This window comes from Prorops nasuta, unplaced genomic scaffold, assembly GCF_024137725.1.
Source record: "Prorops nasuta isolate Cenicafe-Biocafe unplaced genomic scaffold, Cenicafe_Pnas_1.2 PNAS00008, whole genome shotgun sequence".
NCBI lineage: Eukaryota > Metazoa > Arthropoda > Insecta > Hymenoptera > Bethylidae > Prorops > Prorops nasuta.
Window position 1 is genome coordinate 5,652,565 of NW_027116805.1, and position 13,648 is coordinate 5,666,212.

General features: G+C 40.1%; 1 protein-coding gene across 2 annotated transcripts in view; it reads left to right on the forward strand.

The window, feature by feature from the left end:
• Positions 1 to 203: 203 nt before the first annotated feature.
• LOC136775538 (homeobox protein SIX2-like) overlaps positions 204 to 13,648 on the forward strand; it is a 29,466-nt gene continuing 16,021 nt past the window's right edge. The window contains exons 1-3 of one of the 2 annotated variants that reach the window (XM_066730407.1): positions 204 to 2,177; positions 5,566 to 5,848; positions 8,648 to 8,882. In XM_066730407.1, coding sequence (XP_066586504.1) covers positions 1,794 to 2,177; positions 5,566 to 5,848; positions 8,648 to 8,882 — 902 coding nt within the window. In that variant the 5' untranslated portion in view covers positions 204 to 1,793. The remainder of the gene's footprint in view (positions 2,178 to 5,565; positions 5,849 to 8,647; positions 8,883 to 13,648) is intronic. The other variant, XM_066730408.1, reaches the window with a different exon arrangement.

A 13,648-nucleotide genomic window follows, 5' to 3' on the forward strand; every position in this document is an offset into this window, starting at 1 on the left:
ATAGGCTCGCGATACTCAAATGCACAGTCCCTTGACGAAGAGAGCGGGGAAACCTTTTTCGCCTCTCCCCGCGCCACTCGAGCATTAACCGCCCGCCGCTCTCGCTCCTCTTCCTCTTCTCTTCTCTTCACCACTCTTCTCTTCCCTTTCAGAAACTCTAAACGCGGACGCGCCAGTCTTTTCTGGTGCGTTCTCCAGAGAACGTCTCTCTATCGCGCGTGCGCGCGTCCGTGTCCTCGCGAGGGACCTGGCAGACTTGGAAACGCCACAAATACCAAAACCGCTTTGACGTACAACAGTGTCTTCACCCGATAGCCTCGATCTCGACTGACCAAATTGCAAACGCGAACGAACCAAACGACAAGTTCGATCTTTGAATGACCGGGACGCTCGTAGAGTGGTCGTACCGTCGTAGAAGAGTTTGCGGAAGGAGGATTTATCAGTGAGCAGGAGGGATATCGAGCGAATACAGTGGAAGATTTGGGAAGAATAAACGGCGACGGAAGGAAGGTGATGGAGGGAGGGAGGGGAGTGAGAAAGGGGGCAGAAGGAAAAACTGTGTTGACGCTTAAGCCGGCGGCCTAATAATAGCTTGGCCGCGGGCAAGCGCCTATAAATAAAACACGGGAGCCTATACCGCCGCCCGTGGAAACACGAGCCCGTACTTTTCAGCCCCGTTGCAACCAGCAAAAACCGAGGTGAACGGATAGAAAGGAAGGAAAGAAGGAAGAAGCGCACCTGGCGATAGAAACTTGGATTATAATCGGATATATCTGCTTGTTGGACAGTTTAGCGCTGGTAACGCAAGAACAGTGTGAGAGGTGGCCACATGAGAAGAGATATCTGACTGCCAGTCTGAAAGTACAAGAAGATTAGAGAGAACAAGCGTGCCGGCAGCCTATACGAGACTGTCCAAGTGACCAAGCCACTCTCTCGCGTAACACGAGAAACATCCTTCTTGTTTCTATCTCTCCCTCTCGCGCTTCTCTCTCGTTCCTACTCTCTCACTCTCTCTCCCTTCTTCTTCTTCTTCTTCTTCTTCTTCTCACACTCCTCTTCTCTCTACTGCAGCCACCCGTCGCGCGCGCACCACTGCTAGCCTAAAAATACATCTCATTGCGCGAGTCTATCGTGCTAAGAAACATTTTCGAGTTCCCTGTCTACCAATACTTTCCATCAATCCCAAACATCGAAGCAGCGCTCTTTTTTTCCACAAAACTAGCCTCGACAAAATATTTCCAGCGAGCGAAGATACTCTCATCTGGTATTCATGTAACAAAAAATCAACAAGCATCCAATGCCACTAGTGTTCGTTTGTTGTGAAACAACTGGATTTTCATCGAACAACCATGACGAATTCTACTTCAGCGGAAAAACGGCAAGAAATACCGGGTTCTTAGAACAGTGATATTGAATCTGGCAACGCGGGTAGTTCGCTGTTGACGTTTCAGGCATCTCGTCTTGTTGGTGTGTGAAGGAAAAAATGTAAGGGGCAGAAATTGTAGCAGGAAAGCTTACCGGTGCCCGAGGTGATGTTTCAGCAACAACGACTCGTCTCTACGGAAAGATAGATGATTGGCGATCGCGAGGAATGAGCCAAGAGGATGGTAGGGATAATGACAAGGTGGAGACAACAATAGAGTCGAGAGAAACGAGTGTGTGGTGAAGCACTGGAGAGAGTTGTTTTGCAGTGTCGCACGTGCGAGAGTAGTGAGTGAATAAATAGTGGAAAGGTAGGAAGGACGGTTGGATCTCGGGATTAGGACGACGAGTTGGTTAATGGAGATGACGCGATGATGGCCTACGGAGGAACTGGCGGAAACGGCGGAGCGATGGGACCTACTTCCGGTGGAGCGGACGTTCTAGGCTCCAACGGGGATTACAGTCCGCAGAATACACCGACGTCACTTTCGGCACACTCGGCGCATTCGGCCGGTGGGGTCGATGCAGCCTCCGTCGCAGCAGCGTCGAGCGTTGTTGTCACGGCCTACGGGAGTGCGACGGCGAGCAGCTACAGTCCCCAGGATAGCCCTGCGAGCTCCGTCGGTACCGGCGGCAGCGCTTCCGGTGCGACAGCTGCTACCGTTGCTTCCAGCACAGCCTCCATTGGCGCCACCTCCAACGGACAACTTCCAAGCTTCGGCTTCACTCAGGAGCAGGTCGCTTGTGTCTGCGAAGTAAGAATCTACATCCCGACTCTCTTTTCTTCTTTTTTCTCCTTCTTAACCCAATTGTACCACGTGCACATATCAACATTCTTCTTCCTTATCGTTTTAAACTGTGATTTTCTATGTCATTGTATACTAGGAATATTTAATCGTCTTCTACCTAGTCGAAGATAAATTATAACATATTCGGAATCAATTTGACACGTATAGAAACCTTTCCGACACTTTCCGCGATATTTGACAAGTTTTATCATTATTTCGCTACGAGATCTCGTGGAAATTCGGGACTGGAGCACGGGTTGTATCGATTAGTGAAATATCAAAGCATCGTGCGAGCGTTGGTTATCGAGGAAGGCGTATCCTACGCCCACAACTGATGAAATCTGTTGAAATTCAACGCCCCTTTGTCAATATCGGTGTCGTTGGTATTTTTTAAGTAATTATCTTAAATAGCTGATTAGGTTGCTGTGAATTTTGGGCGCGTGAGTCAAGTGGTTGCTCGAGAATTAGAGTTGAGAGATAAAGAATTAGTTTATTATTTTTCAGGTGGTTTATTTTCAAAATTGTATCTAGATGATATTGCTAAATGACTCGTGCTGTAAGATCCGACTATTCGTGCAGTCAGCGACATAATGAAATACGTGGAGGTTAAATTCTTTATGAAATGGTGCGCGTTATTTTCATTGTTATGTGGCACAGTGCGCCAAGAGTCAGTTTATATCATACGTGTAATTGAGATCGTACAATTTTACTGCAATCGTAAATTGCATCGCGCGGGACGTTTATATCTCGTCCAGGACGTCCCACGTGTTAGCTCAGATTCGTTACTTCGGTATGTTTATCGCAATATGATTTGGTAAATTTTGTCAATCCTATGCCTTCATTCCTCATTCTCGGATCTTCTATTGGGTAGCAACCCATAGAGGACCAAAATACTTAAAGATATCTTTTAGGTGTCTTTGAGACAACTTTTAGTCGTGTGCGCTGTATGGGAAATATTACAATCGCAAACTAGCATTTAACAAGTCGTCACAGTTTACAATTTCGACTGGATGCTTTCAAAGTTCCGTAGACTCCAGCTGTTATTTTTTGTTCAACTTTTACTTGCAGCAATATCGCTTTAAGTCTTTTGTTTTGTTTTTTTCTTCCAGAAAATGTCTCCTTAATTCAGTAAGATAGAAATTTTATGAATGATTCGATTCAAAGATAGGTGTTGTTACGCGAACAGTTCTACATAGTGCCAGAAACGTTTCTGATACGTTAGAACCTGTCAAATTGAGTCCAGGAACATTTCTGACACTACGCGGGATATTTGGTATACTCCGGTAGATCGATAGATTACATTCAATATTTAAATTTAATAATGAGTATATAATTAATAGAATCTACCCGATACGTTTTGATTTAACGATTATTTAAAGTTTACGGTTAAAAATATTGAAATTAACCAAAGAGTATAGCTCGATAGTTATCACGTTTAAGAGCAGTGATAGTTTCCGAACCCTTTTCTGTTTTGCTTAGAATAATAAACGTGTGCTTTCCATGATTTGTTTTATGAGAGATTAATACTGAGAAATTTATAATCCTTCTAAAAGCGACGGGAGTTCGTGTAAAAGGAAGAATATATTTGCATCCTAATGTAAAATATTACTTCTAAAAGCTAGGCGCTTAGCTCCTTGCCCTCGTCACACGAATGCTCATATTTTTATCCTGTAATTTTTCACCATTTTTCTAAACAATTAAATTCTCGTAGAAAGTGTAACGTTTCTTTAAACATTTTAAAATTGGTGAATTAATTGGTAATCTGTGGTATCAAATTAATATAAAATTCGGCAAAAAGCATTATTTAGCTACCAGTTGTAATAATTCACTTTACGTCAAACTGCATAATTATATATATATATATATTAAAATCTCAGTAAATTAAAAGGAACGCAATTAATGATCGATATATAATAGTTATGTCAGATTTTGAAAAATGTTATCAAAAATGCACTCAAAAATAAAAACAATCTAATGATTCGAGTATTTAAAATTGATCAGGTTTTTCGGCCATGTTTTTCCTCTTAATTATGCATGTTACAGATTGAGCAATTAATTCGTGAGACATGGGCGCTAGTTGTCTTGTATAATATGAACAAGTGATTCTCTTATAGTATAAATAAAAAAGTCCTGTGGGTATCATCGAGTTTCATTTTTAATATTTAAGATAGCGTTTATAGGAAAATTAAAAAATTAAATCTCGCGCTGAAATTATCCTATCTCCTACCTTGCTCTGAATTTTGAGTAAAAGATGAAACGAGATATAGCAAAAGACTGATAATGAGAGAAAGAGTCGTTCTTGGCCCAAGAGTCGTGAAGATGCGAGAAAAGAGTATAAAGTAAAGTCGTTCTCACTATACGCAGGATTTTATTTTGTTTTATTTTCTTCCTGCAATGTATTTCCTTTCGAAGAGCATTCGCCATAGTATAATGTAAATTATTGTCCTGAATTATATTTTTGTTAATTGTTGTGACTACTTGAGGAAACTCGGTGACACCCGAGGATTATGAGAAACACCCACGCAAAGTCAACTTAATATATCATACAAATTGTAGTATAATATACTATACTGAATAAAAGCTTTCATCCCTATTGATTATTATTGTTTGGTCATGATTATACGCGATAGTGATAGTAGTACTATTTCTACAGTAACATTTTTCTGGTTATAAGCGAAACGGTTAATTAATATCTTAATTCTGTAATAAATTTTCAACTAAATAACGCGCTTCGTTGATTTATACTTTCAAATATCTACTTTATTGATCCGTAAAATAGCTATTCGGTGGTCAGTCACTCGCACACTGATGTACGTTTACGAGTTTTGAAATTTATTAAACGATTCTAATCATTGTAAATTATACCTTGTGCACCGCGAGAGTGAAAGGAGTTGGCAATCAAATTTGAGATTTTTAATTGCTCCCACAATAATTATTTCGTATCGTGCACTTTATCTTTTGAAACTGAGATAATCAAACATTACTTTACAAAAATTATAATATATATACGGCAATTCCGTAAATAGTTTTGTTACAAATTTTTGCCTCTACTCCTTCGCGTGCTTGACACATTTGACAATAATTTCGTATATATTTAATTTTCCTGCAAGAACTTTTTTGAACCTCTGAGATAAAAATGAATAACAATTTGAACTCGAGTGAAAGATGTTTCCCGCATTAGCTTGTACGTTTTGAAACGTAAGGGTAATTATAAAATAGAGGGGGAAGATTGGCCAAGGATAATAATTAACAAATACGAAAGTAAAGAGAATGATACAAGATAAACTAGAATAAGAGGAGAACGGGATGAGTTCTGCCGACTAACAGTGTGCCCCCCCTGTCTATCGTCTTCAAGGCGATGGTATCGTCTCTCCAGGTTCTTCAGCAGGCAGGATCCGTGGACAGGCTGGCCAGGTTCCTTTGGTCACTTCCGGCCTGTGGAAGGTTACACCGGAACGAGAGCGTCCTCAAGGCCAAAGCGATCGTCGCCTTTCATCGAGGTCACTTCAAGGACCTCTACAAGATCCTCGAGAGCCACACCTTCAGCCCTCACAATCACCCGAAGCTGCAGAATCTTTGGCTCAAGGCCCACTACGTGGAAGCTGAACGAATCAGAGGGAGGCCCCTCGGTGCTGTCGGTTAGTGCAAATTTTCAATCCCTCTTTGCATATAATTTTATATATTTAATATGATGCTCAACTTCCAACATAATGTATCATAAACCTTAGTACAGATTTATTTACCAAACATAAAGGATTTAACACGGTTCGCTGCTGAGAACTCGAGTTTCAAATTTCGAAATTCTTCTCGCTGTGGTCCATCGCGAAGGTCACTTCGAAACTTGGCTGTAACGATATTGCAAATTGGCGAAAATACTCGTGACTCTTTCGTTGCTCCACTTTAATAATTTTCGTAGTCTTCGCATAATGAAAGGGCGTTGAAAAGGAAATGTATTTAGTAACTAAGGTCCTCAACGAGTAATCATATTATTCGAGTATTGTACTTTGATACCTGATATTTCATTATTCCCAACAAAGATCATTATTAGACTGTATTTGGATCTGTTAATTAATTCTACCTGCACATTATATGCGCAATGTTCTTTTTATGTTGAAAACGCAAATTTATTTGTGTTTTTTTTTCTTCGCAACGAGCAAATTTAACTATATATGCAAAGCTCGTTGTATCGAAGCTCGTCCAGTTTTATTAATCGATTTGATTACCAAGCTACCATTGCTATCGCTAGAAGAGTACACGCCTCGAGTATTCGCACAAGTATTTCTTGTTTTTCGCAATTTGTCTCGCGTCCCTGCCAATTGCACGTTAATCCACCCAAATACCAATGTCAAATTACCTTTGCGAATACTCGTGACAAGTTTATTTCACGAGTGTCAAGACTATAAACACTTTAATGCGTCCTCTTTCAAGCAGATTTATTTAGAAAAAGTAGGAGAAATATTCGGCGGCGACGGAAAAATTTCCTACACCACTCATATTTTTTTAGCGAATAATCTTTAGCAATAGTTTACACGGCCCAGCAAATTCCACGTGCATCTATGTAAAATTTATCGAGATATTTAGAGATTTATTGAGGAAAATAGAAAAAATATTCCATTGCAACAAGAAAATTTGCAAAAATCATTGTTTTCGCGAATAATCTTAGCAAAGGATCATGAGACAAGACAAATCATAGCTCTATTGATAAATAAAATTATTTACATATCAAAAAATTTATTTATAACAAAAAATTGGTTTCAAGAGAAAAATTTACACGAATAATACTTGGTCATCGATTAATCTTGGTGATAGATCGAGAGATACAATCAAATTTATGTTAATTTGGAAAAGATTTATTATTTAATAGCATAAAATTATCGTGCTACTTATGACGTTTGCCAGTTTGAAGAAAATTTTAGGGATGAAATTATGAGTCCGTTGAAAGGATCGCAACGCGTTGTTCTTAGGTCAGTCGGAAGATGAAGTTTGCCAATTTTATTTCCGTCCAACTTCACGTTCACGTTTGAGCCGCCGCGGCTGGATTTAACGAGCCGAGTGGCTAATTAACTGTTCGCGTAGTTTGTTTTCGCGAAGCTTTCCTTCCTTCTCCGTCACGCAACGCCCTTTGTTGCCAGCGACGTCTTGCTTCTTGGCAACCACCACGCGATTCCAAGTCGAATCCGAGTACTTAATTCATATCGTATCATATCACATATATATTTCTTCTTTATATACCAGCCAGACTTTAACGCGAAGAGAACTTCTTCTCTATCGTCGATAAGCAAACTCTGAATTTAACGTTGATTTCGCTTAATTGGGTTATTACTTTGTGCAAAATCGTGCAAACTCCAACAAATTCGCTTCCAACCAAAGGTTCAATGATTTATGTATTAATTTAGATACTTTATTTTCTGGCTAATTTGCATGGAAATTTTTCTACACGTGCAAATACGATAGAATGGTAATGACGTAATGGCAGAAAAAGTTGAAGTGGTTTCGTTAGATTTGGTATTACACTTGAACTTAAAACCGTAACAACGTGTTATGTAAATATAGCATATTAGATTTCCTTGACAGCGAGCGATAAGATCTTAAACACTAGGGTAATTTTAAGAGCATGGAGAGAAAAGCAGGTAGTAAAGGATATAGTCAATTTTTAACATCTGGCCTATTAAATAGTTCCCCATTTTTAACCAATTTTCACGATACGACTGTCAAAAGGTGTTTATGGATAAAAAGATTTTGTGAATGAGATAATTTAACTGGCTGAAACATTTTAGCGATTCGTATCAAAAGTATAATTTCCAAATTATCCTATCATTGTGTTATAAGTCGACTGTAATTTTATAATTGCTGCAAATACGTAATATAATAATAATAATAATTAGAAGTATAAACCAAGCCATAATTAAAGAAATTAAATGCGAGTGATTTAATGATCACCCTTTTGATTTCAATTTAATGCAGGATTATCGACAGAAGACTTTTACAATCACAGAAATTTATCGTGATTAAATTAATTATTATCGTGCTTTATCGTTAGAATATATCTATAGATACAAAGAAAATAATTTCAATATATTCCAAAGCTTTCTCCTCAACTTTTCTCTGGATCGTGGCAACGATATTATTTATCTAAATTTATTTGACAAGAAATTTTATGATGTAGCTCAATATCGAATAACAATAATTCTACTCACGACACACGGAAGAATCATTGCTGACGTGCCTCTAGCGATTCACAATAAGTTGAGTCAGTGCATGTCCACTGTCGAACAAGCGAATAAATATACAACAAATGGAAAATCTACTAGATTCTTGGATCATAAATCAGTGCATAAACAAGTCATTTTTCAATAGTTATTTCTTGTTAAGATTATTCAGTCGTTAAGTTTCTTAATTAAAATGTGGAATAATGTAGATGATACAATTTTTCGCAGGAAAATATCGTGTGCGGCGTAAATTTCCGCTGCCCAGAACGATTTGGGATGGCGAGGAGACGTCCTATTGTTTTAAGGAAAAATCTAGAACAGTTCTGAGAGATTGGTACGCAACAAATCCTTACCCTTCGCCGAGGGAAAAACGTGAGTTAGCCGAAAGTACGGGTCTTACCACAACGCAAGTCAGCAATTGGTTTAAGAACAGGAGACAAAGGGATCGAGCTGCGGAGCATAGGTGAGTTTTAGCAAACAAAAACTCGTTCATGCGTTTCTACAGCGAGTGATTAAACAAAAATATATCACGTCGCTTTACTCAATTTTATGCCAAGCTAAATCGTTTTTTAACGGAATCATATTTTTCCCTGCAATGACCTTGAGTTCGGTATAATTGGAAATTAGTTGTTCCTAAAAGGGCACACTTGCTTGCGATTACGTAAAAATTATATTGGGTATTTGGCGTTAAAGAATATTCCAATTTCTGCGCTGATTCGAATCTTTTTATGACTACTTTAAAGAAAAAATATAAATTTACGTCTCAACGATGAAGTATCTACAATTTTTTTAATCCAGTATACAATTAGGTAAATTTAACTAAGTGTCCAATATCCATAGGACACTCGAAGCATTGAATTAATATTACAAGACACTTGAAATTCTATTTCAACAATAGCCTACATTTGCAAACAAACAGAAATTCTATGCTGCAAAATGATTTAAACGAAGCTTTTACGCAAGTTTAAAATACTAATTAGGACACCTATTCCAACGAGTGGCCAAAAGATATACACCCAAACCATAAACTGATCGATGCAGTCCCTGCTAATGCATATCCGTAAAAGCCCCGATCTTCGGAAAGACACCGGACCGCGGATGACGGAGACTCGTGTTGTGCCGAAGGTCATTGCTCTACATCCGATTTTAGAAGCGACCAGCAGTAGGTAGATTGGAAGATGAACGCATGCGCTCTTCCCCACCATCGACCACGAATTTTTCTTCTCGTCTACCACCGAATTCCGCCGAAGAACATCCAGCATGTTGTACCTTCGATGAAAAATCTCATGCCAGAATCGTCTTCGTTCCTCGTCATCATCAATTATCATCAAACACTCCCTTTGTTTAGAAAGTATATATCCTGCTTTTCAAATAACTAGGAACACTATAAAAAATAATTTGGAACGCGATAGAGGGGCCAATGATAGTAGATCCAAATACACGAAAATATGGAGCGAGTTTGTCGGTTAATTTTCGGCAGTTGCTGATGCGAATCGTCGTTCTGGGCAAAAGGAAGTGGGAAGCACCATCGTGGCTGGGCGCCACGTCATAGTAGAAGCAACATATCGAATTTCTTATGGCTTCTGTGTATTCCCATGAATGCGAGGAAGAAGGTCGGCCAGTCTCTCTCTCTCTCTCTCTCTCTCTCTCTCCAGAGTCCCTATATAGCACTCCGTGCAGCTACTACCCAATGACTTTTGGGGGTAAGGTCGATACTCGCGGCATAGCTCGCTCGCTCGCGGCATATTAATTACAGGAAGTCCCACAACGCCCTACTCCCTCGTCCAATTGCCAATGTTCCGCAAAATATCGTTTGCAAAGCGTATCTTCCGCTGCCTTGACTAGCGCACAATTCTCTCTTTCTAGTATCATTAGTCTCATCAGCATTATTAATTTCGTTACAGATCTCTGAGCATAGAATTACAGGATGCTCCAATTTATCGACTATGAATTTGCCTCGGAAGCTCTTTATTACCACTGCATTGTCTGGCAACGAGTGTATGGTCCAAGAGGATCTCTCGATGCTGATATTCCATTAGATTCTTCAGGATCGGTATCTCTCTTTGTCTCTCCTGGCTGTGATGCGTGCCACTAATGTATGTGAAAATAAGAGTGGATTATTTGGCAGTTTGGTTGTACAAGTGGCAGAGAGAGAGAGAGAGAGAGAGAGAACGTGCTGTCGGAGCGAGTTAAAAGACGAATCAAGATCGTTAATGGAGCGAGGGTGCTGCACGATGGTCTCGTGGAGCGTGTGTGTCGAGGACAGCAGTGGTACTGTTTTTAGGTGGCTTTCGTGGGATCCCCGGGGATAGGGGCGTCTCGTGGTGGGCGTCTATCCTTGGGAAAAAATGCCAAACATGGGCAGTGCCATAGCTGTTTCCTCCCTGGGGAGCCTTTATCGAACGATTTAACAGCCCCATTTAAACGCGATATCGCTCCCAATGCGCAGTCTCCGCCAAACACAGCCCATTCGTGAATCCACGGGAAATCGATTAACTTTTATTAATTCACCGTCGCCTATTATCGCGTTGCTCAACCGTTTCTTCCTCGGTTCTACGTGGAATTTGTCATTATCTGTTAAATATCGAGCTGCTGCATAGTCTTCCCGAAGAAACAATGTTGATGATTGGAATAGGAACGGGACGATTAATTTGAGTTTATTTATTTACCAATTGATAGGCGAATGTTCAGGAGTAAAAACGACGTGGCAGTGAAGACTGAAAGGGAGTAGCAAGCAGCTACTCGAATTTCATAATCAGCATCTTTCTTCTTATACACTTTAAAGCTAAGAGCGATAATGACGCACGGCGCTCGAATACCATTCTTGCACGTAGTGGAAACCTTATACTCTAAAATCATAAATATATCGAAATGTTTCAATCCAAACCCCCAATTATTTTATTACCTGCAGAAACAATGCCTCCTCTCGTTATCGAAGCTTGCCTCTCGTTTATTCGAACAGTCTCGTGTTTTCTCGTTGATTGGCAAAAGTAGAAATTTCGCATTTTATCAATTAGAAATGCTAATGCTCATGATCGGCATGAGTCGGGCTATGTTTAATTGGATGAAGGGCTTCTCCAGTGTTCGATACGGGGTTTCGTGGCTGATCGTTCGAAACGAACGGACAGCTGCCCAATACGCATCCTGGAAAGCTGCGTGTTTATCAAATTGCAACGGATGCATTTCGAGCAGCGAGAACTGCTGACTTTATCTTAAGCTCGAAGAAATCTAAACTACGAGATTGCATTTGCAAAACATTCTTATCAATCTAATGCTCATCCGGCACGCATTTTGCCACACGTAGGTGAGTCATCAGCCCGACTGTCGAAGCGCTCTTTGCTGGTCGTGATGAAAAAGTTGCTCCAACGTAAAATCCAAAATTTTCTCCAATTTCAATGTTGAAATAACTATGACAGCTGCTTCTACAGGGTGTCCGGTTAGGTCATGCTCGATTTTATTGCAAATGGTGGGGATGATTCGAAAAATACCTTTGCCTGTTTATATATTATAATAGCTTTATTATATTAATCCTCACACTTAAGGGTTGTCGTTCCCTCGATAGATTTGGCTAAAAATGAAAATAAGCTTAAAAATAACCTTGACTTTCTTGAGAGACAAATAAATTAATTATGACAATCGCTGGTATATTTGGACATTACTTTATTTTTAACATTAAAGGAGAAAGAAATAAACGAATTAAATATGGTTTCCCGAGAAAAAGAGGGAGAATATATCTTTAGGGTGGAAGCAAGTGGTTAGTAATGGCTTCTACGTTGTTCTCAATGTCAACAAAACATTGCTAATGTACCCACTCTAACTCACCCCAACACAATCACCCACCCTCTCTGACTTATCTCCTGCTCCACTATCCGTCGAATGAAGAGTTCTGAAAAAGAATTCACAAAATGGAGAAACCTGGAAATACCAAATTTATTTGACTGAAACATTTTTGTTTGAAAAATTAATACATGGTACAGCTATGAAATTGAAGGGAATTGGAATAAACGCAATAAAACGAGTATTTTATGATAATGTCATACAAAGGATAAAGCTGGATTGTATGGAGCACAGTGTAGTATTATCATCCTTAGAAGTGCAGTGATTTCCTAGTAGTTTACGTTAGCCGTAAGATCCGACGGTTTTCTTCCGGCACAGTGGTGGTTACTGGTAGTAAACACAACTCCCATTTGTTGTCCTTATTCGCTGGATTACCAGCGTTGTGTTTGTGCCCAGACAAAACACGTACGAGAGAGTCTCCTTGGGGGGTTTGTTTGGCGCAAGCTTATCTGCATCTTCCTGCGACTCTGCGTTCATTTTCATTTCCTCTCATCTGCCGCATTCTCAGAATCTAATCTCTCGGACTAAACTGCCGAACGAGAACAAAGGCTACTCAGCTTCATCATGACTAACTCGATGATAGAGGGTTCTGCTCTTATATGCTCCCATATGCACCACATACAAAAAATGCAGTCATCTTGAAGAGAAACGTTCCACCTACCACCGCGTCCACCGAGCAAAATTATTCCTATGGCCAGCCTATATTTGGCATTTCATAGTTGAATATAGGCACGAAACACTGAGACTATCCAAGAAATATTACAAGTGGAGAATTTTTACATTATACCTTCATTAAACTGGAGATGAGCAGTGCTATAGCGTCTCGCTTATTTTGCCAAGTAAAGATATACGTTCTCCTCTTTACGGTCGAGCTTATCAGATCTTATAATCTAATTAACGACTGCTTCCCAAGTGCTAAAGAGAAGACCACCCATTGGGCGATCCAAAGAAATATCAGCCGTATATGCTACAGTATAATTTTACACTTTGGAGCGTTTCTTTCAAATGAGTTTATCGCAAGCTATTTGATTTTTGAGAAATGGCAAAGTCGTCTACCGTGCGGCTGACGAAAAGGGGGAGGAAGAAGGAAGGAGGTAGGAAAATTCAGGGGAAGTTGATACCTAACGATGGAGTTTCGTGAGTGGGCTTACGTTAGTTTCTTTCTGGAGGCAGACGTTGCCCGGATACAGCGAAGACGGATGAAGGGAAAAGAGGAGTGTGTGCGGTGGCAGTTGGAGCCTTCGGGGATTACCGGCGCAGGGCCTGAGGAAGGAAGAGGAAGAGAAGAGCCGAGGGCTACGAGGGAAGGGAGAGAGCTGTCCATATCGAGAGGGCGTAACGGAGGGAACGACTGGATGCTTCTTCCTAAGGGTTAGAAAGGGGAGGGAGGGT